The sequence below is a fragment of the Hyla sarda genome, chromosome 8, assembly GCF_029499605.1.
Source record: "Hyla sarda isolate aHylSar1 chromosome 8, aHylSar1.hap1, whole genome shotgun sequence".
NCBI lineage: Eukaryota > Metazoa > Chordata > Amphibia > Anura > Hylidae > Hyla > Hyla sarda.
This window is the reverse complement of record NC_079196.1, coordinates 34,458,466-34,482,146: the sequence shown is the minus strand read 5'-3', so window position 1 is coordinate 34,482,146 and position 23,681 is coordinate 34,458,466. Positions and strand designations below refer to the sequence as shown.

At 42.6% G+C, this 23,681-nt stretch overlaps 2 protein-coding genes across 4 annotated transcripts in view; one reads left to right on the top strand and one right to left on the bottom strand.

Annotated features, from left to right (window-relative positions):
* Nucleotides 1-2,014: 2,014 nt before the first annotated feature.
* ARL6IP6 (ADP ribosylation factor like GTPase 6 interacting protein 6) lies at nucleotides 2,015-23,650 on the bottom strand. Its single transcript, XM_056536540.1, has 5 exons — nucleotides 23,497-23,650; nucleotides 21,096-21,467; nucleotides 14,858-14,908; nucleotides 13,335-13,467; nucleotides 2,015-4,501 (listed from the first exon to the last, which is right to left on the bottom strand). Exons 2-5 carry the CDS (start codon nucleotides 21,457-21,459, stop codon nucleotides 4,408-4,410), a joined length of 642 nt encoding a protein of 213 aa, XP_056392515.1. The 5' UTR covers nucleotides 21,460-21,467; nucleotides 23,497-23,650; the 3' UTR covers nucleotides 2,015-4,407.
* PRPF40A (pre-mRNA processing factor 40 homolog A) overlaps nucleotides 23,217-23,681 on the top strand; it is a 59,146-nt gene continuing 58,681 nt past the window's right edge. Inside the window, exon 1 of one of the 3 annotated variants that reach the window (XM_056536538.1) lies at nucleotides 23,217-23,332. In XM_056536538.1, the coding sequence (XP_056392513.1) occupies nucleotides 23,291-23,332 (42 nt within the window). In that variant the 5' untranslated portion in view covers nucleotides 23,217-23,290. Of the gene's footprint in view, nucleotides 23,347-23,681 lie in introns of all 3 variants that reach the window. The other 2 variants (XM_056536536.1, XM_056536539.1) reach the window with 2 other exon arrangements.

The following is a 23,681-nucleotide window of genomic DNA, read 5'->3' as shown; positions in this document are numbered from 1 at the left end:
GCACTGTGGACAAGACAAAAAAGAAATTCGAAAAGAAAAGAATTTCCTCTGTAGCATACAGCTGCTAACAAGTACTGGAAGGGTAAAGATTTTTTAATAGAAGTCATTTACAAATCTGTTTAACTTTCTGGCACCAGTTGATTAAAAAAAATTAAAAAAAAATTATATATTTTCCACCGGAGTACCCCTTTAATATAGTAATAAACAACTGTACAAAATAAGCCACCAGACAACCAAAATAATAATATACATCTGTACAATGTATGTTTTTTCAGTGTGTTGTAGGTTTACAAGAATGACCCAAAATACAAAGTGTCCCTAAAAGAGAAAGGGTGCATGACGCTTCATATGCTTTACCACCTGTTCAATTGAATTATTTACTGACTTATTCCCTCCATTATAGTTTATGGCAGCGTTTCCCAACCAGGGTGCTGTTGCAAAACTACAACTCTCAGCATGCCCGGACAGCCATTGGCTGTCCGGGCAGTAGTTTTGCAACAGCTGGAGGCACCCTGGTTGGGAAACACTGGTTCATGGAGTGACTGAAATACATCTGCAAATTAGCCAGGGAGTAAAGTGCCCTTATTTGGGCTATAACTCACAATCACAGGGGGTCTCAGGACGAAGACCTGTTGCGATCCAAATTTTTTGACATATTAAAAGGTTCATATAAATGATACAAATGCTTTATTAAAAGGCCTGTGGTCCCCTATACATTTTGTTTTACCAAAAATAGAAAGCATTTGTTTCTTGGGGAAAAAAAAGAAAAACACAGTAGAGAACTAATATATCAGACAGCAATGCGGCCATAAGCCCAATATTTTTGTTCCCTAAAAAAAAACACAAGATGTGATCCAATAGGGACACATGAAACTTTTCTTTCCTAGGTCTTGATTGACAGGTCCCTCCCTATGGGGGAGATTTATCAAAACCTGTGCAGAGGAAAAGTTGCCCAGAGCAACCAATCAGATCGCTTCTTTCATTTTTAACAAGGCCTCTGCAAAATGAAAGCAGCGATCTGATTGGTTGCTATGGGCAACTTTTCCTCTGCATAGGTTTTGATAAATCTCCCCCTATATGATTATAGGAAGAGACCTGTCAATCAGGGGCTAGGGCCCTCCCCGATAGCTTGTAGCCCCATCGCCAGCCCAAGTTCTATCTACGATTACTCTGGAACAGCAGAGTCTGTATGTAATAGTGCATCGCAGATTACTGCAGTTGCTCCAACAGATAATCTTGCTATAGAACAACTCTGAGATACATCATCTTTCAGAAATTATAGGCATCCTGTTGTATTCAGAACACATGGCATCATATTAAAGGGTACATAAGAAAAACTTTTGATGAATTATAGATTAATGAATGCAGAATACCGTATTTTTCGCCGTATAAGACGCACTTTTTCTTCCCCAAAACTGGGGGCGAAAAGTCGGTGCGTCTTATACGGCGAATACACCCCTATCGCGGCGGTCCCTGCGGCCATCAACGGCCGGGACCCGCGGCTAATACAGGACATAACCGATCGCGGTGATGCCCTGTATTAACCCTTCAGACGCGGCGATCAAAGCTGACCGCCGCGTCTGAAGGGAAAGTGACACTAACCGCGGCGGTCCCAAACAGCCCGACTGAATAGCCGGGTTAGTGCTTACAGGACACCAGGAGGGACCTTACCTGCCTCCTCGGTGTCTTCTCCGTTCAGGGATCCCCTATATGCCGGCGCTCTCCTTCCTCGTCATCACGTCGTCACGTACGTGCGTCGGCGTGCGTAACGACGGAGAGCGAGGATACCCGGCCGGCAGCAGAGACGTTCCGGAGCGACAGGGACACGGCGACAGCGATGGAGCGACATCCAGGGCAGCGGTGACGGGTCCGGAGCGGCGGGGACACGTGAGTATTACCTCCTATGCAGTGGTCTTCAATCTGCGGGCCTCCAGATGTTGCAAAACTACAACTCCCAGCATGCCCGGACAGCCAACGGCTGTCCGGGCATGCTGGGAGTTGTAGTTTTGCAACATCTGGAGGTCCGCAGGTTGAAGACCACTATTGGGTTCAAAATCTTTATTTTTTTAGATTTTGCCCCTAAAAATTGGGTGCGAAATTGGGGACAAAAAATACGGTAACTTTCTAATTGCATGTTATTAAAAATATATGCTTCTTTCTATTTAATTTTCCACTTATAAAAATGACCACTAGAGGTCTCCCTACCAGTCCTGGCCACAAGCCCATTTTATAGATTTCAGACTCATGCTGGAGTCCTAAATCTCAGACTGGACAAGCTCAGCTGGTAGCTCTGAATCTTCTCCTCTCTGTTTACAACTGCATGTGCTGAGAGAAGAAAGATCGGAGCTCAGATAGTAAAATGAATTAAGGCAGAGTCAGGAGTATGCTCTGCTGTGCTATGAGCACAGTGCTGGCTTCTGCCTGTCTGATTGACAAGCAGGGAGCAGTGCTGAGCTTGTCTGTGTCCCCGGCTGCAGTCTGAGATTTAATACTCTAGCATGAGTCTGAAATCTATAAAAAGGATTTGCGGCCAGGACTGGTAGGGAGACCTCTAGTGGTCTTTTTTTTTTTTTTTTAAAGTGGAAAATTAAATAGAAAGAAGCATATTTTTTTTTAATAAAATGCAATTGGAAAGTTATTCTGCATACATTATTCTAAAATATATCAAAAGTTTTTTTTAATGAAAGGTACCCTTTAACCTATTTTGCTAATTTCGTAATTATAACCCTTGAACATGTATGGTTAGTAAATACACTCTTGACTGAAATCATGAATCCCTGCACTATAAAGAAGTTCTATAATAGATAAATTTGTGTGACCCGGTATCATTATTTGTTATAGCCGGGTTAAAAAAAAACACCCAATCCGACTCATTACAATAGACAGGGCTCTATTATAGGTCTATGGAGCCCGACTCCTGTGAGAAGTTGTATTGGCTGGCCAACTGGGTCAAACGTTTACAAATTACACTTTAATAGTTTTTGCTTGGTAGAGTTATATAGCATTATCCATTTAAAGTGCCCCCATCACTATATAAAAAAAAAAACTTTTAACATGTTGCAGGGACACGTCAAGACTTTTGGGCTTAAAATCCCCCGACCTATCAAAACTTTTGACAAGTTTTTGCAATGACATGGCCACTAACAACGTCATAAATGTCAAATGTTTTGATCGGCGGGGGTCTGAGTGTTCAGACCTCTGCCAATCAGGAGAACGAGCGGGGAGAAGTCAGTGCTGCCGTGTGGCTCCTCTCCTTGCTCTGTGTCACATGATCAAGACACACTTCATAAGGGGACTTAAAGGGGTATTCCAGGAATTTGACTATGCTACAGGGGCTGTAAAGTTAGTGTAGTTGATAATATAGTGTCTGTACCTGTGTGTGATGGTTTTCTCACAATTCTTCTGTGATTTTCACCCCAATATTTATTTTTAACAGCATACAAAATGGCTGCTGTCTAAGATACTTCCCAGGTTGCAATGCAGCTGAGACATGACATCACTAGTCAGCTGATGACAGGAAGCCTGTCTTCTTCAATGGGTGGAGCGATCACTTGGTGGGAGAGAGATCAATCTGCAACTAATGCAACAGCTGTAGGCACCCTGATTGAAAACCACAGGTCTTTTGAATGGATGCAGCTCATTTATGTTTCAATGGATGGGGCGGCTGATGTGTGGGAGGGAGGAAAATTGAATTATGGGATTTGTAGGCAAGAGAAGAAAAGTCAAACAGGAAATACCAGTTTACAACAAGCTAGGCACAGTGTTCTGGTAATTTCACAACATAGCCATTTATCCCCAAGACAAGTGCAGATCCTTCCTAAGCATGTCCATTACTGTCTGCCATGTATGTACTAAAGTCACCTTATGGTGGAGAACCCCTTTAAATTATGAGACCATCTCAATCACCTGACTGAGCTGGAACAAAAAATGTGAAATTTTCCCAGCTCGTTCTACTGATCGGTGGAGGTCAGAACACTAAGACCCCCGCTGATCAAAACTTTTGACATGTCACTAGGACAGTGGCCATTTAAAAGGAGCTTAGAAAAACATGGCTTCTTTCTTTCAAAAACAGCGCCGCATCTGTCTAGGTGTGGTTCTGCTGCTTCCAAAAGAATGGAGCCATGTTTTTTCCTATGTCATACAACTCATTCAATATTATACATAAACAAATATTTTTTCTGGGTAGGAAGACTTGACTCATTTAAAAAGTAAATACAATTTTTTTTTATCTAACTAAATTATCTAAAAAAAATAATATTATAAAAACACCACTGATACAGCATAAAACTAAATATACAAAATGTTATATAAAAAGTGACAGAATTATTAAGTAGCGCTCTCCGATCCCAGAAGGTGATGTTGTTTATAAGCCGCGCACAGAGACTTGTGACATTGCAGAATATACATTCAGAGCAGGCACCAGAGCACGGTCAGAGCTGCCACAATGCCATTGAGTATTGCCATGGTGTAGCCCATGTGGAACGAATGGCCCGTCATTCTCCTAAAACGAAGAAAGGAGACAAAATGAGACACGTTTAGCTAGAGAGTATGCGGTAGAGAATAAAAGGTTCAGAAAGACACTACCAGAATACAAAACAGCGAGTAAGAGCAAAAACAGTGACCCAAAACACCGGTCACACAGCAAACACATCCCAGTGAAGTCTCCCCTCAGGCTATGTTCACACAGCACATTTCCAAATTATGTTTCTACTTATAAGCAAAATAAGCCTTTGCTTTTTGGAATGTGTTTTATGCAGTTTTGTTTAAAACTGTCTAATTAATTATATATATATATTTAAATGAGCTCACCACACCCCCTTCACAGGTAGTGTGTCCTGCAAAACAGCTCAGGCTCCATTTAAGAAGTCTCAGAACTGATTGGGATTTATGCCAAGCCAGAACTCTCTCCAGAAGGAAAGAGGACCCATCTGCAGACAGCTGTTTCGGGGTGTTTGCCCCTTGTCAGTACAGAGCAGGGTGATCTGGCTTGGCTGTGGTGAGAGGCCTGTGGCTTTAAACGGGGTCAGTACTTTCCTCGGGGAGAGGACATCTCTTCAGGTTTAACGGAGATTCAAGGAGAGACAGAGAGAGAGAGACAGAGAGAGAGAGACAGAGAGAGACAGAGAGAGAGAGACAGAGAGGTGTTTCCCAACCAGGGGGCCTCCAGCTGTTGCAAAACTACAACTCCCAGCATGCCCGGACAGCCGAATGCTGGGAGTTGTAGTTTTGCAACAGCTGGAGGAACCCTGGTTGGGAAACACTGCCATATATGAACTAATATTCTATTGCAGAACATTTAGTCACCATAAGGGCTCTCTGACACCACTTTGAACTAGGGATCGACCGATTATCGTTTTTTGCCGATATTATCGGCCGATAATCGCGATTTTGGACATTATCGGTATCGGCAATTACCTTGCCGATATGCCGATAATGCCCCGCTCCCCCCCATTGCTTCCCCCATCCCCAGTGTTCTAATTACCTGTTCCCGGGGGTCCGCAATCCTTCTGGCTCCTGCGCTGTTGCTGTGCGCTGAACTGCGTAATGACGAGTGACGTCCCCAACGCGGCGTCACAGTCAGTACGCACATTGACGCCGACGGAGCCAGAAGGATCACAGACCCACGGGAACAGGTAATTATAACACCGGGGATGTGGGGGGGGGGGGGAAGCAAAGGGGGGGCGGCGGTATGTGGGCAGAGGATGGGGGGGGAGGCAATGGGGCAGCTGCGGTGGTTAGACCCAGGAAAGGCAGGGGGAGAGAGGCGGGCGGCGGCGGTGGTCTTTGGCACCGCAAAAGCCGCTGCAGTTCACTGATTTAAAGCGCCCGCTTTAATTCATTGATCTGCAACAGCTTCTGCCCCGCCGGGGGTTGAAATAGCCAATAACTTATACCGGAATATCGGTTATCGGCTATCGGCCTGAAATGTGACAGATTATCGGTATCGCTCGATATCGGTCGATCCCTACTTTGAACCAGATAAATAGAGCATATTATAGACTGGATTTCGATGATTTATTGTGATTGTTTTGTACTTTATTTTTTATTATTTTGGTGCATTTATAATAGTATTTATCACACACAATTATCCACATGTTCTTAGTTTTAGTGCATATGATCTTATCCTTTTATGCAGGTAGAATAAACACATGTTCCAGACTTACATACTCGGTGCAGTACTGGACACTAGATCTCATTTCATCAGGGTCTGGACTAGTTTAGACAATTTGTTTTCGGGCTCATTCACACAAGCGTAATTTCTTTCAAACTCGCAGGGTGTTTTCTGTGTTTTTTTTCTAGTGTGGAGTATTCTAGTCTGCCCAATATTCTGAATACGATGAATAGTCTCTGGCCCTTTCTTATATGAAGGATAGCCTTATACCTATCCCTATCTTATATGAAGGATAGCCTTATACCTATCCCTATCTTATATGAAGGATAGACTTATACCTATCCCTATCTTATATGAAGGATATCCTCTTATCCCTATCCCTATCTTATATAAAAGATAACCTTATGCCTATCCCTCTTATATGAAGGATAGCCTTTACCTATCTTATATGAAGGATAGTCTTATGCCTGTCCCTATCTTATATGAAGGATAGCCTTATACCTATCCCTATCTTCTATGAAGTAAAGCCTTATGTCTATCCCCATCTTATATGAAGGATAGCCTTATACCTATCTCTATCTTATATGAAGGATAGCCTTATGCCTATCCCTATCTTATATGAAGGATAGACTTATGCCTATCCCTATCTTATATGAAGGATAGCCTTATATCTATCCCTATCTTATATGAAGGATAGCCTTATCCCTATCCCTGTCTTATATGAAGGATTGTCTTATGCCTTTACCTATCTTATATGAAGGATAGTCTAATGCCTATCCCTATCTTATATGAAGGATTGTCTTATGCCTATCCCTATCTTATATGAAGGATAGCCTTATACCTATCCCTATCTTATATGAAGGATAGCCTTATGCCTATCCCTATCTTATATGAAGGATAGCCTTATGCCTATCCCTATCTTATATGAAGGATAGCCTTATACCTATCCCTGTCTTATATGAAGGATTGTCTTATGCCTATCCCTGTCTTATATGAAGGATAGCCTTATGCCTATCCAATTCATGCTTAAACTCCTTCACTGTATTTGCTGCTACTATTCCATGCATCCACTACTCTCTCAGTAAAGTAATACTTCCGGATATTACTGCACAAACCTTTCCCCTCTATATAACACTATGTCCTCTTGTGGTAGTTTTTTTCTTTTCTTTTAAATCTCCTCTCCTCCTTTACCGTGTTGTTTTCCTTGTACATAAAAGTCTCTATCATATCCCCTCTGTCTCGTCTTTTTTCCAAGCATTACATGTTATAGTCCTTTAAACCTTTTCTGGTAATTTTTTGTTTAGTTTTTTAAGATACTAATAAACTGGGATTTCTGCAGTAACCATCAGAAAAACAAGGGAAAAAAGTGCAAAGGAAGAAAAGAGAAAACATATCCCCGGCCAAACATCTTAGCCCCTAACTTTGTGCTAACGGCCGACACTACAGGAGATATTTTAATCGTTTCAAAATGAATGTGGAAAACAAATTAAAAATAAATGTTCCCACAGCTCACAGTGTGTATGGATGTTTGCTGCAATGAAGGTTTTGAAATATTGCCCAGAGAGCTTCATGTTCGGTTTCTGTTTAATCGACCTCGCAGCGGTCGGCCTTTATGTGGCGTCCAGACCTCAGTCACCAGCAGCTCAATCCTCCTCATAAGAAAAGAATTTATAAAGAACACGGTGTATACAAACTGCAACGCCGGTGCAAGCCTCCTGCTATAGGGCTGTATTATAAACAGCTCATCAAACGACTGTTTACATTATTTTAGTACATTTTTATTTTTTCTACAAATCACAACGCCCACTATACAGAAGAGCCCCGCGGTGAGTGTCCTGACATGGGTTAAAGGGTACCTCTCATCAAAAAAACTTTTGATATATTATAGATTAATGTATGCAGAATAACTTTACAATTGAATGTTATTAAAAAATATGCTTCTTTCTATTTAATTTTCCACTTTGAAGAAATGACCACTAGGGGTCTCCCTACCAGTCCTGGCAGCAAGCATTTCAGACTCATGCTGGAGTCCTAAACACTATGAGCTGCCAGTCTGCTTTGTTCACAAAGGAGAACACTCAGAGCTGCCAGCCTGCTTTGTTCACAGCCTGTTTGGCTGTGAACAAAGCAGGCTGGCAGCTCTGAGTGTTTAGGACTCCAGCATGAGTCAGAAATGCTTGCTGACAGGACTGATCGGGAAAAATACAATAGAAAGAAGCATATTTTTCATTAACATGCTATTGGAAAGTTATTCAACATTCATTACTCTAAAATATATCAAAAGTTTATTTGATGAGAGGTACCCTTTAAGCCAGTGTTTCCCAACCAGGGTGCCTCCTGCTGTTGCAAAATTACAGCTCCCAGCTGTCCGGGCATGCTTGGAGTTGTAGTTTTGCAACAGCAGGAGGCACCCTGGTTGGGAAACACTGCGTTAAAGGGGTACCCTGGTGGAAAAAGTTTTTTTTTTTTAAATAATGAACTGGTGCCAGAAAGTTAAAGGGGTATTCCAGGGAAAAACATTATATATATATATATATATATATATATATATATATATATATATATATTTATTATCTCTCTCTCTCAACTGGCTCCAGAAAGTTAAACAGATTTGTAAATTACTTCTATTAAAATAATCTTAATCCTTTCAGTACTTATGATCTTCTGAAGTTAAGGTTGTTCTTTTCTGTCTCAGTAATCTCTGATGACACGTGTCTCGGGAACTGCCCAGTTTAGAAGCAAATCCCCATAGCAAACCTCTTCTAAACTAGGCGCTTCCGGAGACACGTGTCATCAGAGAGCACTTAGACAGAAAAGAACAACCTACACTTCAGAAGCTCATAAGTACTGAAAGGATAAAGTTTTTTTTTTTTTTTTTTTTTTTATCATTCAGTTTTATTTCAAGGATACAAAGAAACAGAAATCAAGGCAGACAAAGAAATCTGACAAACATAAACAAAATACGGGGAATCATCGGATTAAGATTTTTTAATAGAAGTAATTTACAAATCTGTTTAACTTTCTTGAGCCAGTTGATATAAAAAAAAAAAAAGTTTTTTCATGGATAACCCCTTTAAACAGATTTGTAAATTACTTCTATTTAAGAATCTTAATCCTTTCAGTTCTTTTTAGCATCTGTTTGCTACAGAGGAAATTCTTTTCTTTTTGAATTTCTTTTTTGTCTTGTCCACAGTGCTCTCTGCTGACATCTCTGTCCGTGTCAGTAACTGTCCAGAGCAGCATAGGTTTGCTATGCGGATTTTCTCCTGCTCTGGACAGTTCCTGATAGAGGACATCAGGTGTCAGCAGAGAGCACTGTGGACAAGACAATGAAGAAGTTCAAAAATAAAAGAATTTCCTCTGTAGCATAAAAGCAGCATATGTTTGCTATGGGAATTTTTTTCCTGCTCTGGACAGTTCCTAAAATGGACAGCAGAGGTCAGCAGAGAGCACTGTGGTCATGACATATGAGGAAATGCATTTCTTTTTTGGATTTCTCTGTAGTATACAGCCCCTAAAAAGTACTTGAAGGATTAAGTTTTTTTTTTTTATAAAAGTCATTTACAAATCGGTTTAACTTTCTGGCACCAGTTGATTAAAAAAAAATAAATAAAAATTTCCATGGGAGTATCCCTTTAAGTCAGTAGCACTTTACAATTCTCATTGTTGGGTTTATTTTCTTTCTTGCCGGAATACAGAAAACCATTATATATGTGAAATTATAATTTTTTTAAGATGAAAAATTAGAAATGTGGCATGCTACTGATTTGCTATACTCTATTTTGTGCCTAACCAGCCTTCAGCAGGTACTCCTTAGAGCAGTGGTGTCTATTAGAGATGAGCGAATTTACAGTAAATTCGATTAGTCACGAACTTCTCGGCTCGGCAGTTGATGACTTTTCCTGCATAAATTAGTTCAGCATTCAGGTGCTCCAGTGGGCTGGAAAAGGTGGATACAGTCCTAGGAGACTCTTTTCTAGGACTGTATCCACCTTTTCCAGCCCACCGGAGCACCGGAAAGCTAAACTAATTTATGCAGGAAAAGTCATCAACTGCCGAGCTGAGAAGTTCGTGACGAATCGAATTTACTGTAAGTTCGCTCATCTCTATTGAAAACCACAGCTCTATACTGTGCGGTATCCCTATGCCCGGGCTGCAAAAAATAAACAAAATAAACTTTAACTCACCTCCCATTGGTCCGGTAGCAGCCTCATCTGCTTCCTGGGGACGGGAACATCGGAGAGCCATCAGCCTATCACCGGCCACAGCGATGTTCCGCCTCGGCCGGTGATAGGCTGAGCCCACTGTCATGTAAGAAGCCGGCCAGAGCTCCTTACATGACAGTGGGCTCAGCCTATCACCGGCCGAGACGGAACATCTCTGCAGCCAGTGATAGGCTGACGGCTCTCCGACATTCACGTCCTCAGCGTAAGGCCGACGTCGGAACATGCGTTAGTTTATTTTGTTTACCTTTAGCAGCCTGGGCATAGGGATACCGCACAGTATGGAGCGTCAGCGCCGGCGGTCGCAACAAACAAACAAACTTGCGGGCGACATGTGAGTATTTACCCCGATGGGGGCAGCGCTGGGCTGATAATTAATTTGGGAGGGGAGGAGGAGGAAATACCATTATATCCCGTGGAACAGCCAAAAGTTACAAAAATACCGTGATACACACATTTGGTCATACCGCCCAGCTCTAATTTGTACCCCCTTTGAGTTCCTCTCCACTCCAGCACGTGTGATACTCCACGTGGAGCGCCTTTGTTTCTTGTTTTACTCCTTTTCGTGTTAACGGTGTTAGGTTTCTGTGCCAGACTAGGAGATGCCGGACAGAAGGATTATTATTGTAGCTGGAAGCCGCTGACGCAACTAACAAACCTAAGTGCTGAAGCCTTCAGGAGCACATTTACAGGTAATGCATCGTACCAACATTTATTGTTCTACGATCATAGAAATCTGTTAGGAAACTCTACACTGAACTGCAAAGTTTAAAAAAAAAAAAAAAAAAAAGAGAGAGAGAGAGAAAATTATCAAGACACAGAATGACGGACTAAAAATACCATAAATTACACAGCGGTAAAAATCCAGAGATCACGGCAGAGAATCTGCTTATCCAAGAACACCATCTACTGTCCAATCCTTAGGATGCAATCATTTAAGCTGCTGCTGCTGAAGTTTATTGCTCTGTTCGCACAGGACAGGTTTAAAATATAATAGTCACACACTCCCTCCCCCCCCCCCCATGATGTCTGTATACCCTAATAGGCCATTTGGACAGGGGGTTCTTTAGATGGAACAATCTGAGGCTGGGTTCACACTATGTTTTTCAACTACGGTTCCCGCATACGTTTTCTATCAAAAACCGTACGGGAAAAAAACGGATGGAACAGTTTGGGAAAAAGTAAACCGTATGCGTTTTTAAACAGTATACTGTTTTTAAAAGTGCATACTGTTCCGTCAGTTTTTATAGAAAAAACCCATACGTTTTTGAAAATTTTGTCCATTTTTAATGGGAGGGGTCTTGGGTGGGGACTTTAGGATTCAAATGCGCATGTGCAAAGTGAAATTGTATACGTTTTTCCCGTATGGAACCGTATACATGCGCGTTTCCCATTGACGTCTATGTTAAAAAAAAACGTATGCGGTTGCAGTACGGTTTTTAAACCGGAGTCAAAACTGTGGTTGACCACGATTTTGTCTCCGGTTTAAAAACCGTACTGCAACCACTTACGTTTTTTTTTACATGGACTTCAATCGGAAACGCACATGTATACGGTTCCATACGGGAAAAACGTATACGTTTTCACTTTGCACATGCGCATTTGAATCCTAAAGTCCCCACTCAAGACCCCTCCCATTAAAAATGGACAAAATTTTCAAAAACGTATGGGTTTTTTCTATAAAAACTGACGGAACAGTATGCACTTTTAAAAACAGTATACTGTTTAAAAACGCATACGGTTTACTTTTTCCCATACTGTTCCATCCGTTTTTTTCCCATACGGTTTTTGATAGAAAAAGTATGCGGGAACCGTAGTTGAAAAACGTAGTGTGAACCGAGCCTGATAAAGTTACCAATGTTTTACTATGATAAAAGCCATGATTCAGTCCTGAGCAACAAAAAGAAAAGCAACACCCGTCCTCTAGAGGGGAGGTCACTTTTTGGATCTACAAAATAGAAGAAGTTCAGTGAAAAGCAGCTGTATGGTTCGGATCATCTTTTTAAAGGGGTACTCCAGTGGAAAACTTTTTTTTTTTTTTTTAAACAACTGATGCCAGAAAGTTAAACAGATTTGTAAATTACCTCTATTAAAAAATCTTAATCTTAATTTTAGCAGCTTTCTGCACTGCAGGCTTCATCTATTATTTGCAGTTCTCCCAGAGCTGGTGGGTCAAACTCCCCCCTCCCCCTCCATAGATTTGTATTGCTTGTCTTGCAGACACAGGACAAAGCTGAGGTGATTTTCAGAGTGGAATACAGTCTCACAGGATAGGGGATAGAGGGGAGAAGCTTGATAACAGGAGAAGGAAGTGTTTTTATCTAATAAGATAGAATACAAAGTTTATTATAGTCGCTTTTACTATTGATCTATGCAAAGTTTGTTCAAATGACAGAGACTATATATAAAAACAACTCATATTGTCAACGCTCTGGTACTCCCTGCCGTACCTGCTGCAATGGTTACATAACATACATGGCTTGTGTGATGCTGCAGCCAATCACTGGTCTCAGTGGTCTCTTCATCACTGAGGCCACTGATTGGCTGAAGTGTGAGCAATGTACGTGGTATCATCACAGCATATCCCTCAGGGACACCAGATCGGCGGTAGCTCTGGAATTATGGGTAATGATTTTATTTTAAAGTGTCAGCTTTTAGTAAACTTTAAAAAAAATTAAAGGTGAGTACAAAACAAAAGGGGGGGGGGGGGCTGGATGATGAGGAAGGCCGCAGTGGTCTTCAACCTGCAGACCTCCAGAGGTTTCAAAACTACAACACCCAGCATTCCCGGACAGCCGATGGCTGTCCGGGCATGCTGGGAGTTGTAGTTTTGCAACATCTGGAGGTCCGCAGGTTGAAGACCACTGATGAAGGGATTGACAGGCGGAGAGTTCACTGGAGTATAAGCCGAGGGGGGCGTTTTCAGCACGAAAAATCGTGCTGAAAAACTCGGCTTATACGGTAATAAATGTACATCTGTGAGGACAAACACAACTTACTTGAATCGTGCGGGGGACAGTGGAGTGGGTGGAAACATTCCTGGTTCAAACGAGTCAAAATACGTCACAGTCCAAGAAAAACTGCAGCAGGAAAGGCCGGCAAGGAGAGACAGGACGAGAAGACTCCAGAACCCTACACATAGAGAGAAAATAAATAACACTGTATGGATGACAATTTACATTGTACAAAACAAACAGCAACAAACAGTAAAGCTCCATAAACCAGAGCAACTATTCATGTAACAGTTCTTAGCATTTGGTAGAGTAAACCATGAATGTCTGATTTTATAGGAAGAGAACATGTTTTAAGTGGTTGTTTAGGCCAGTGTTTCCCAACCAGGGTGCCTCCAGCTGTTGTAAAACTGTAACTCCCATCATTTCACAATGCCCACTATACAGAAGAGTCCCGCGGTGAGCACCCTGACATGGGTTAAGCCAGTGTTCCCCAACCAGGGTGCCTCCTGCTGTTGCAAAACTACAACTCCCAGCATGCCCGGAGAGCCGAAGGCTGTCCGGGCATGCTGGGAGTTGTAGTTTTGCAACAGCTGGAAGCACCCTGGTTGGGAAGCATTAAAGGGGTACTCCGCTGCTCAGCGTTTAGCACAAACTGTTCCGAATACTGGAGCCGGGAGCTTGTGAGGTCATAGCCCCGCCCCCTCATGACGTCATGCCCCCTCCCATAGACTTGGGTTGAGGGGGTGGGGTGGGACATCATGAGGGGGCGGGGCTATGACTTCTTGAGCTCCCGGCACAAGCGTTTGGAACAGTTTGTTCCAAACGCTGAGCAGCGGAGTACCCCTTTAAGTGTAGGAGTATCCTCCTTCCAGATCTGACATCGGGTGTAGAGAGACACAGCTGCATGCTGGGAAGAACTGTTCAGACACCCAGTTGTTCTCCCTGTTCTCCACCAGTGAGAGCGGTTTAAACCCGTTAAACTAGACCAGGGCATACAGGTACGCTGAGTTCTTAAAGGACAACTGCAGCGCAATATACACTTATCCCCTATCTACAAGATAGGGGATAAGTGTTTGATCAAACACTTATCCCCTATCTTGTGTTCATAGTGAGCGCTAAGGTGCGTAGCGTCGACCTAGAGGTCGATGGTGATGCCCCGTCTCCTCCCCGTCCCCATACAGTTCTATTGAACGCTGCCTCCCCGCCTCTCCCATAGAGATGTATGGAGGAGGCGTGCCGGCTGCAACGTCATGCTGCGGCTGGCATGCCCCCTGCACAGGACAGCCGCGGCCCCGTACAAGAGATCGTGGGGGGTCCAAGCGGTCGGACCCCCCGCGATCAAACACTTACCCCCCCTGTGGATAGGGGGTAAGTGTTAATTACGCTGCAGATGTCCTTTAAGGATCGGGGCTGCAGGGTGTACGCCATGCATCCCAAAGAGGTTAATTCCCAGGCTATTCTTATAAAGGAATTATATATATATATATATATATATATATATATATATATATATATACACACACACACACACACACATGAATTTGCCCCTAAAGAAATATTGTACTTACCAAGATAACTAGTCTTTATTCCATCCTCATTCACTTTTCCAGCCTGCATGTCTAGAGAAAAATAGGGAAACATTAAGTTACATGAGTCCTGCTACTTATATAGTATCATTTGATGTCGGGAGCCATACGAAACAACCTCATGATCCGAATGAATTGTTACCACAGGCCAACTTATTTACCATTTTGGTTTTGATGGGACTTTTCGATCGTTTTTGTATACAAAGAGACCAAAAATACGTAATTTTGTAGTTTGGAATTTTTTTTTACGTGTACACCATTGACCGTGCGGTTTAACTAACATTATATTTTTATAGTTCGGACATTGAGGCACGTGGCGATACCACATTTTATTTACATTTTTTTTTTTATGGGGAAAAAGGGGGCAATCCAAACTTATTAGGGAAGGGGTTAAATCACATTAACTATTTTATTTATTTTTTTTACACTTTTTTTTTTTTTTGCAATGTTATAGCCCCCATAGGGGACTATAACATGCAATACCTTGATTGCAGACACTGATCAATGCTATGCCAAAGCATTGCATTGATCAGTGTTATCGGTGCTCTGCTGCTCCATTCTGGATCTCAGGCCCGGACGGCGGAAGAGAAGGTAAGAAGCCTCCCGCTGTCCTCTCGGCTGTTTGGGACGCCACGATTTCACCGCGGTGGTCCCGAACAGCCCACTGAGCTTACCGGCAACGCTTTTCTCCTGTTTTAGACACCATGATCAACTTTGATTGTGGAATCTAAAGGGTTAATACCGGACATCAGCCTGATGAGCGATGTCCGGTATTAGCCGCGGGTCCTGGCTGCCGATAGCACCCGGGACCTGCCGGGTATGAATCGTGCTCAGCTCCCGAGCGCGCTTTACATAAAAGGGAGCCAGCCACAAGCGTAAATATATACTCTCCTGGTCATTAAAGGGTTAAAGACACAGCCAATTTTTATTTTGTGTTTTTGTTTTTTCCTACTCACCTTTTAAAATCCATAACTCTTTTATATTTCCATTCACAGAATCATATGAGGGCTTGTTTTTTCTGCTTTTAAAAAATCTCAATCTGTTTTACATAATCAGGACGTTTAAAAAATCAAAAAAAAAATCACTTTTTTAAAACTTTTTGTTATCACTTTTTTAGTCCCCATAGGGGAATATTTATAGCTATCGTTAGATTGCTAATACTGTTCAGTGCTATGCATAGGGAATAGCACTGAGTAGTATTATCGGCGATCTTCTACTCTGGTCTGCTGGAAGGCAGATCAGTGCAGAAGACCCTGGGAGAGCAGCGGAGGCAGGTGAAGGGACCTCCGTCCGCCATCTTGGCTTATCTGTTCTGCACACGACCGCTGATGTCCGCCATTACCGGCAGATCCACTCCTGCGCTCGCTTCACAGCCGTGCCATAAATGTAACAAAGTTACTCGCTGCATTGCCGTACATTTACGGCGAATGTCCTTAACCCCTTAACGATTTTGATCCTAAGGACGGGAGCATTTTTTGCACATCTGACCTCTATCACTTTATGCATTAATAACTCTGGGATGCTTTAACTTATGAATTTGATTCTGAGATTATTTTTTCCTTACATATTCTACTTTATGTTAGTGGTAAATTTTCGTTGATACGTTCATCATTTCTTGGTGAAAAATTCCAAAATGTTATGATTTTTTTTTTACATTTTAGCATTTTTTCTAAATTTGAAGCTCTTTATTTGTAAGGAAAATAAACATTCCATATAAATGATATATTGATTCACATATACAATATGTCTACTTTATGTTTCCATCATAAAGTTGACATGTTTTTACTTTTTGAAGACATCAGAGGGCTTCAAAGTTCAGCAGCAATTTTCCACGAAAATTTCTAAATCTGAATTTTTCAGGGACCAGTTTAGTTTTGAAGTGAATTTGAGGGTCTTTATGTTAGAAATACCCCATAAATGACCACCATTATGAAAACTGCACCCCTCAAAGTATACAAAATAGCATTTAGAAAGTTTGTTAACCCTTTAGGTGTTTCACAGGAATAGTACCAAAGTGGAGGAGAAAATTCTAAATCTTCATTTTTTTTTAATACTAATAGGTTCTTGTAGCCCCATTTTTTTTCATTTTTACAAGGGGTAAAAGCCCACCAAAATTTGTAACCCAATTTCTCTTGAGTAAGGAAATACCTCATATGTGGATGTAAAGTGCTTTTTGGGTACAGTAGACGGCTCAGAAGGGAAGGAGCGACAATGGGGGAGATTTATCAAAACCTGTGCAGAGGAAGAGTGGTGTAGTTGCCCATAGCAACCAATCAGATTGCTTCTTTCATTTTCCACAGGCCTCTAAAGAGGCCTGTGGAAAATGAAAGAAGCAATCTGATTGGTTGCTATGGGCAACTACACCACTCTCCCTCTGCACAGGTTTTGATAAATCTCCCCAAATGGGATTTTGGAGTGCGTGTTTTGCTGAAAAGGCACACTATTTGGGAAACTACACCCCTCAAGGAATGTAACAAGGGGTATAGTGAACATTAACACCCTACAGGTGATTGACGAAGTTTCGCCAAATTTGGACTTGACAATGTAAAATTAGATTTTTTTCACTAAAATGCTGGTGTTACCCCAAATTTTACATTTTCACAAGGGGTAATAGGAGAAAAAGCTCCCCAAAATTTGCAACACCATTTGTTCTGAGTATGGACTTCTGGAGAGAGAATTTGTTATGGAATGGAAGTCGGGGGCCATGTGCGTTTACAAGCCCCCCCCCCCCATGGTGCCAGAACAGTGGACCCACCCCCCACCCAATGGACACCATTTGGAAACTACACCCCTCACAGAATGTAACAAGGGGTGCAGTGAACATTTACACTGGCGTTTGACAGATCTTTGGAACAGTAGGCTGTGCAAATAAAACATTTAATTTTTCATTTCCACAGACACCTGTGGGGTGTAAATGCTCACTGTACCCCTTATTACATTACATGAGGGGTGTAGTTTCCAAAATGGTGTCATGTGTGGGAGGGATACTGTTTTGGCAGCAGGAGGGCTTTGTGAACGTACATGGCCTCAAATCACCAATTTAGGCCTCAAATGTACATGGTGCGCTCTCACTCCTGAGCCTTGTTGTGCGTCCGCAGAGCATTTTCTGTCCACAAATGGGGTATTTCTCTACTCAGGAAAAATTGTGTTACAAATTTTGGGGGTCTTTTTTTCCCCCTTTTACCTCTTGTGAAAATGAAAAGTATGGGGCAACACCAGCATGTTAGTGTAAAAAAATATTTTTTTTTACACTAACATGCTGGTGTAGTCTCCAACTTTACCTTTTCATAAGGGGTAAAAGGAGAAAAAGCCCCCCAAAAATTTGTAACGCAATTTCTCCCGAGTACGGAGATACCCCATATGTGGCCCTAAACTGTTGCCTTGAAATACGACAGTGCTCCGAAGTGAGAGAGCGCCATGTGCATTTGAGGCCTGAATTAGGGATTGCATAGGGACGGATCCGGATGCAAGAATTACACTTGCCTCCGATACCAAAATTACCCTACGGCAGTGTTTCTCAAACACCGTGCCTCCAGTCAGTGGCTGTCCGGCAATAATGGGAGTTGTTGTTTTGCAACAGCTGGTGGCTCCATTTTAAAGACAGCCGTAGGAGATGTTTTTAATTTTTAAAGGGGGGAGGGGGGGGTAGTAACTATGTAAGGGTGTGTATATGTAGTGTTTTACTCTTTATTTTGTGTAGTATAGGGTTTTTAGGTAATATTCACACAGGCGAGGGTTTACAGCGAGTTTCCAGTTGGAGTCTCAGCTACAGCGGAAAATTTCCGCAGCTCAAACTTGAAGCAGGAAACTCACTGTAAACCCCCGCCCGTTCCTTCTGGCGCTGTTATTTTGTAGCTGGAGAAAAAGACGGTGCAAGCAATATTTTTTCCCCCCGCTATTCCCCCCTGGCTCCCCCAACAGCCGTCACACTGCTGTGTCCTAACAGCAGTGTGAAAAAAGCCAAATTCAGTCTTCAAACAGTCGTTCCCAATGTTTGGTATGACAAAAGCACAGAACCCCCCCCACGGCACAATATAACTTATCTCTTTTCCTTTAGCTAGGGGATAAGTTATCTTTCACTGCACTACTCCTTTAATGCTCTTAAAGGGATGCTCCGGTGGAAAACTATTTTTTTTTACCCTTCCAGTACTTATTGGCAGCTGAATTTCTTTTTTGTCTTGCCCACAGTGCTCTCTGCTGACACCTCTGTCCGTGTCAGGAACTGTCAAGAGCAGCATAGGTTTGCTATGGGGATTTTCTCCTGCTCTGGAAAGTTCCTGATACGGGCATCAGGTGTCAGTAGAGAGCACTGTGGACAAGTCATAAAAGAATTTCAAAAAGAAAAAAAATTCCTTTGTAGCATACAGCTGCTAATAAGTGTTGGAAGTGTTACTTTCTGGCACCAGTTGATTTAAAAAACAAATGTTCTGCACTGGAATAGCCCTTTAACCCCTTAAGGACCACGGGTTTTTCCGTTTTTGCACTTTCGTTTTTTCCTCCTTACCATTTAAAAATCATAACCCTTTCAATTTTGCACCTAAAAATTCATATGATGGCTTTTCTTTTGCGCCACCAATTCCACTGACATTAGTCATTTTACCCAAAAATCTACGTCGAAATGGGGGAAAAAAATCATTGTGCAACGAAACTGAAGAAAAAATGCCAATGCGGGGGCTTCCGTTTCTACGTAGTACATTTTTCGGTAAAAATGACAGCTTATCTTTATTCTGTAGGTCCATACGATTAAAATGATCCCCTACTTATATAGGTTTGATTTTGTCGCACTTTTGTAAAAAATCATAACTACATGCAGAAAAATGTATACATTTAAAATTGTCATCTTCTGACCCCTATAACTTTTTTATTTTACCGCTTATGGGCCGGTATGAGGGCTCATTTTTTGCACCGTGATCTGAAGTTTTTAGCGGTACCATTTTTGGATTGATCGGACTTTTTGATTGCTTTTTATAAATTTTTTCATGATCTAAAAAGTGACCAAAAATACGTTATTTTGGGCTTTGGAATTTTTTTGCGCATACGCCATTGACCGTGCGGTTTAATTAATGATATATTTTTATAGTTCGGACATTTACGCACGTGCCGATACCACATATATAAATAAATATAAACATGTTTGTTTTTATTATGGGAAAAGGGGGGCGATTCCAACTTTTATTAGGGAAGGGGTTAAATGACATTTATTAAATATTTTTTATTTTTTTGCAGTGTTATAGCTCCCATAGGGGTCTATAACATTGCACACACTGATCTTATACCCTGTTCACTGCAAAGCCATAGCTTTGCATTGATCAGTGTTATCGGCGGTCGATTGCTCAAGCCTGCATCTCAGGCTTGGAGCAATCAATCGCCAAAGGGACACGCCGGAGGATGGTAAGGCTGGGTTCACACCAGGTTTTGTTAAATACGGTTCCCGTATACGGCTGGGAGGAGGGGGCGGGGCTTAATCGCGGCACCTGCACTCAGCCGTATTCGGGAACCGTATTTAATGTATGTCTAGGAGCCGACCGGAGTGAACCGCAGCCTCCGGTCGGCTTCGTTTTCTTCCGTATGCGGTTTCCCAACCGCAGGCAAAAACGTGGTCGACCGCGTTTTTGCCTACGGTCGGGAAACCGCATACGGCCGAAAACGAAGCCGACCGGAGTCTGCGGTTCACTTCGGTCGGCTCATAGACATGCATTAAATACGGTTCCCCTATAGGCTGGCGCCACGATTAAGCCCCGCCCCCCTCCTCCCAGCCGTATACGGGAACCGTATTTAACAAAACGTGGTGTGAACCCAGCCTTACATCGCATTTTCACTGCAGTGGTCCTCATCAGACCCACTGAGCAGCCGTGGCAGCTTTCCCTTTCGTTTTAGACGCGGCGTTCAACTTTGAACGCCGCGTCTAAAGGGTTAATAGCGCGCGGCATCGCGATCACTGCCGCGCGCTATTAGCCCCGGGTCCCGGCGTTATATCGCGGGAGCCGGCCAAGGACGTAAGTATACGCCCTTGGTCTTTAAGGGGTTAAACAGTGGTCTCCCAGATGTTGCTAAAACTACAACTCCCAGCATGCCCGGACAGCCGTTGGCTGTCCGGGCATGCTGGGAGTTGTAGTTTTGCAGCATCTGGAGACCCCAACAGAACACTGTAAAAAGCTTTGGACCAGGCAACATAAACATAACTGAAGACTCCGAGACGTATTGTTATATATTACGTTACCTTGCACCACGATGTATAAGACGAAAAAGAGAACAGCGAGGATGCTGACGATCACAAGGCAGCAAAGCATGGACAGCAGTCTGGCCGGCCATCTCTTGCCTCTTTTCGAGGTCACCACTTGTGTCCTGATTGTCCCATTTTGTCCCGGCTCCTCGGTTTCTGGATTTAGGGAGTGAAGGCTGTTGGTTTTGGTGGCAGAAGCCTCGAATAAGTCGCTTTCCAAGTTTCTCGCCACCGGTTCTTCCTGTGATCCGCTCTGCTCGGTTCGGCTTTGAACACTATAAGTCGTGGCCGAGGTGGAAACAACAGGGCGACGACTGCTGGTCCTTAACCTCCTGGCGCTGGTGATGTAAGAGGCGTCCATCCAGGGGCCTAGAAACACAAGGAAGACATGTCAAGTCACGTATGGAAAGCCCCATTAATAATGGCATATGGAGAAGATATGTTAATCCTCTACCTCAGTGTTTCTAAACCAGGGTGAATATCAATTATATATCCTGATCCCATAGAGATAGCAGCAGTATACAGATAGAGCTGGAGGAGAGGTGTATAAATACTATCTATCCTGATCCCATAGAGATAGAAGCAGTATACAGATAGAGCTGGAGGGAAGGTGTATAAATACTATGTATCCTGATCCCATAGAGATAGAAGCAGTATACAGATAGAGCTGGAGGAGAGGTGTATAAATACTATCTATCCTGATCCCATAGAGATAGCAGCAGTATACAGATAGAGCTGGAGGAGAGGTGTATAAATACTATGGATCCTGATCCCATAGAGATAGAAGCAGTATACAGATAGAGCTGGAGGAGAGGTGTATAAATACTATGTATCCTGATCCCATAGAGATAGAAGCAGTATACAGATAGAGCTGGAGGGAAGGTGTATAAATACTACCGTATGTATCCTGATCCCATAGAGATAGAAGCAGTATACAGATAGAGCTGGAGGGAAGGTGTATAAATACTATGTATGCTGATCCCATAGAGATAGCAGCAGTATATAAATAGAGCTGGAGGAGAGGTGTATAAATACTATGTATCCTGATCCTATAGAGATTGCAGCAATATACAGATAGAGCTGGAGGGGAGGTATATAAATACTATGTATCCTGATCCTATAGAGATTGCAGCAATTTACAGATAGAGCTGGTGGGGAGGTGTATAGCTACTATATATCCTGATCCCATAGAGATAACAAAAGCAGTATACAGATAGAGCTGGAGAGAAATGTAAAACTACTATATATCCTGATCCCATAGAGGCAGCAGTATATAAATAGAGCTGGAGGGGAGGTGTATAACTACTATGTATCCTGATGCTATAGAGATAGCAGCAGTATACAGATAAAGCTGGAGGAGAAATGCATAACTACTACATATCCTGATGCTATAGAGACAACAGCAGCAGTATATAAATAGAGCTGGAGGGGAGGTGTATAACTACTATGTATCCTGATCCCATAGAGATAGCAGCAGTATACAGATAGAGCTGGAGGGGAGGTGATAGCTACTATATATCCTGATCCCATAGAGATAACAGCAGCAATATATAGATAGTATGTATACACCCCCCCCCAGCTATATCTATATACTGCTGCTGTTATCTCTATGGGATCAGGCAGCTCTATTTATATATTGCTGCTGCTGCCTCTATAGGATCAGGATATATAGTAGTTATGCATTTCTCCTCCAGCTCTATCTGTATACTGCTGCTATCTCTATGGGATCAGGATACATAGTATTTATACACCTCCCCCAGCTCTATGTATCCTGATCCTATAGAGATAGCAGCAGTACACAGATAGAGCTGGTGGAGAGGTGTATGAATCCTGATTCCATAGAGATAGCAGCAGCAGTATACAGCAGACTCAGGACTGACCACTTCCTCTGACACAAGGTGTACCCCGGTTGTAGTTTTTATTTTATTTTTTAATGCAGTGTAAGGTGTCACAACACTGTGACCTCCTCTGCAATATTCCTCAATTTTTTTTAAAAAAAGTATATTTTTAGTGTATTTTTTTTTACTCAACACTCCACTTTCCAGGGTCTATTTTTCTTTCACGTATTCCTCCGCGGTGTAAGAACCTGACCTGACCCGGCGCATGCGCACTGTCACCACGCGCAACCTTGGCGTTTTCTGGTTAACGGAGAATCCTTCCGCCAGTCAAGCCGAGCTGAGCGGGAGATTGTCATGTATCATCCCTACTGGAGTGGCTGCTTCCCGGCTGCCGTTGTTAGTAAATATAAGTAATATCAATATAATATATATATAGTTTGCTTTAAAACTTTCTAGGGGGCAGCCATAACTGCCGCTTGTCTAGGACTGTATGATACTGAGGGGATAAGCCGGTGTAGGTCGCCATTACAGACAAACGCGAAGTACAATGCAGTCGATACCTTATAACTCGCTCCCAGGCAGTAGTAGCAGCAGCGCAGTGTACGCTCATATAAACTCCCGCTCCTGAAGCCAGGCTCCGTACACCTCCCGTCTAGGACACATACCATCCAATCAAGGAGCGCTTCTTAGTCAAGCTGAGCAAGACGAGCTCTCATTGGCTAAGACTCTCCTTTGCGCTCTACGT

Excerpts from the sequence above, each read along its gene's own strand:
- ARL6IP6 (XM_056536540.1), bottom strand. The coding sequence starts at position 21,459 with ATGGACGCCTCTTACATCACCAGCGCCAGGAGGTTAAGGACCAGCAGT. Across the intron at positions 13,468-14,857 it reads AATAAAGACTAGTTATCTTG|GGTTCTGGAGTCTTCTCGTC; the intron begins GTAAGTACAATA and ends CTCTATGTGTAG. Across the intron at positions 4,502-13,334 it reads CTGTCCCCCGCACGATTCAA|GAGAATGACGGGCCATTCGT; the intron begins GTAAGTTGTGTT and ends TCTTCGTTTTAG.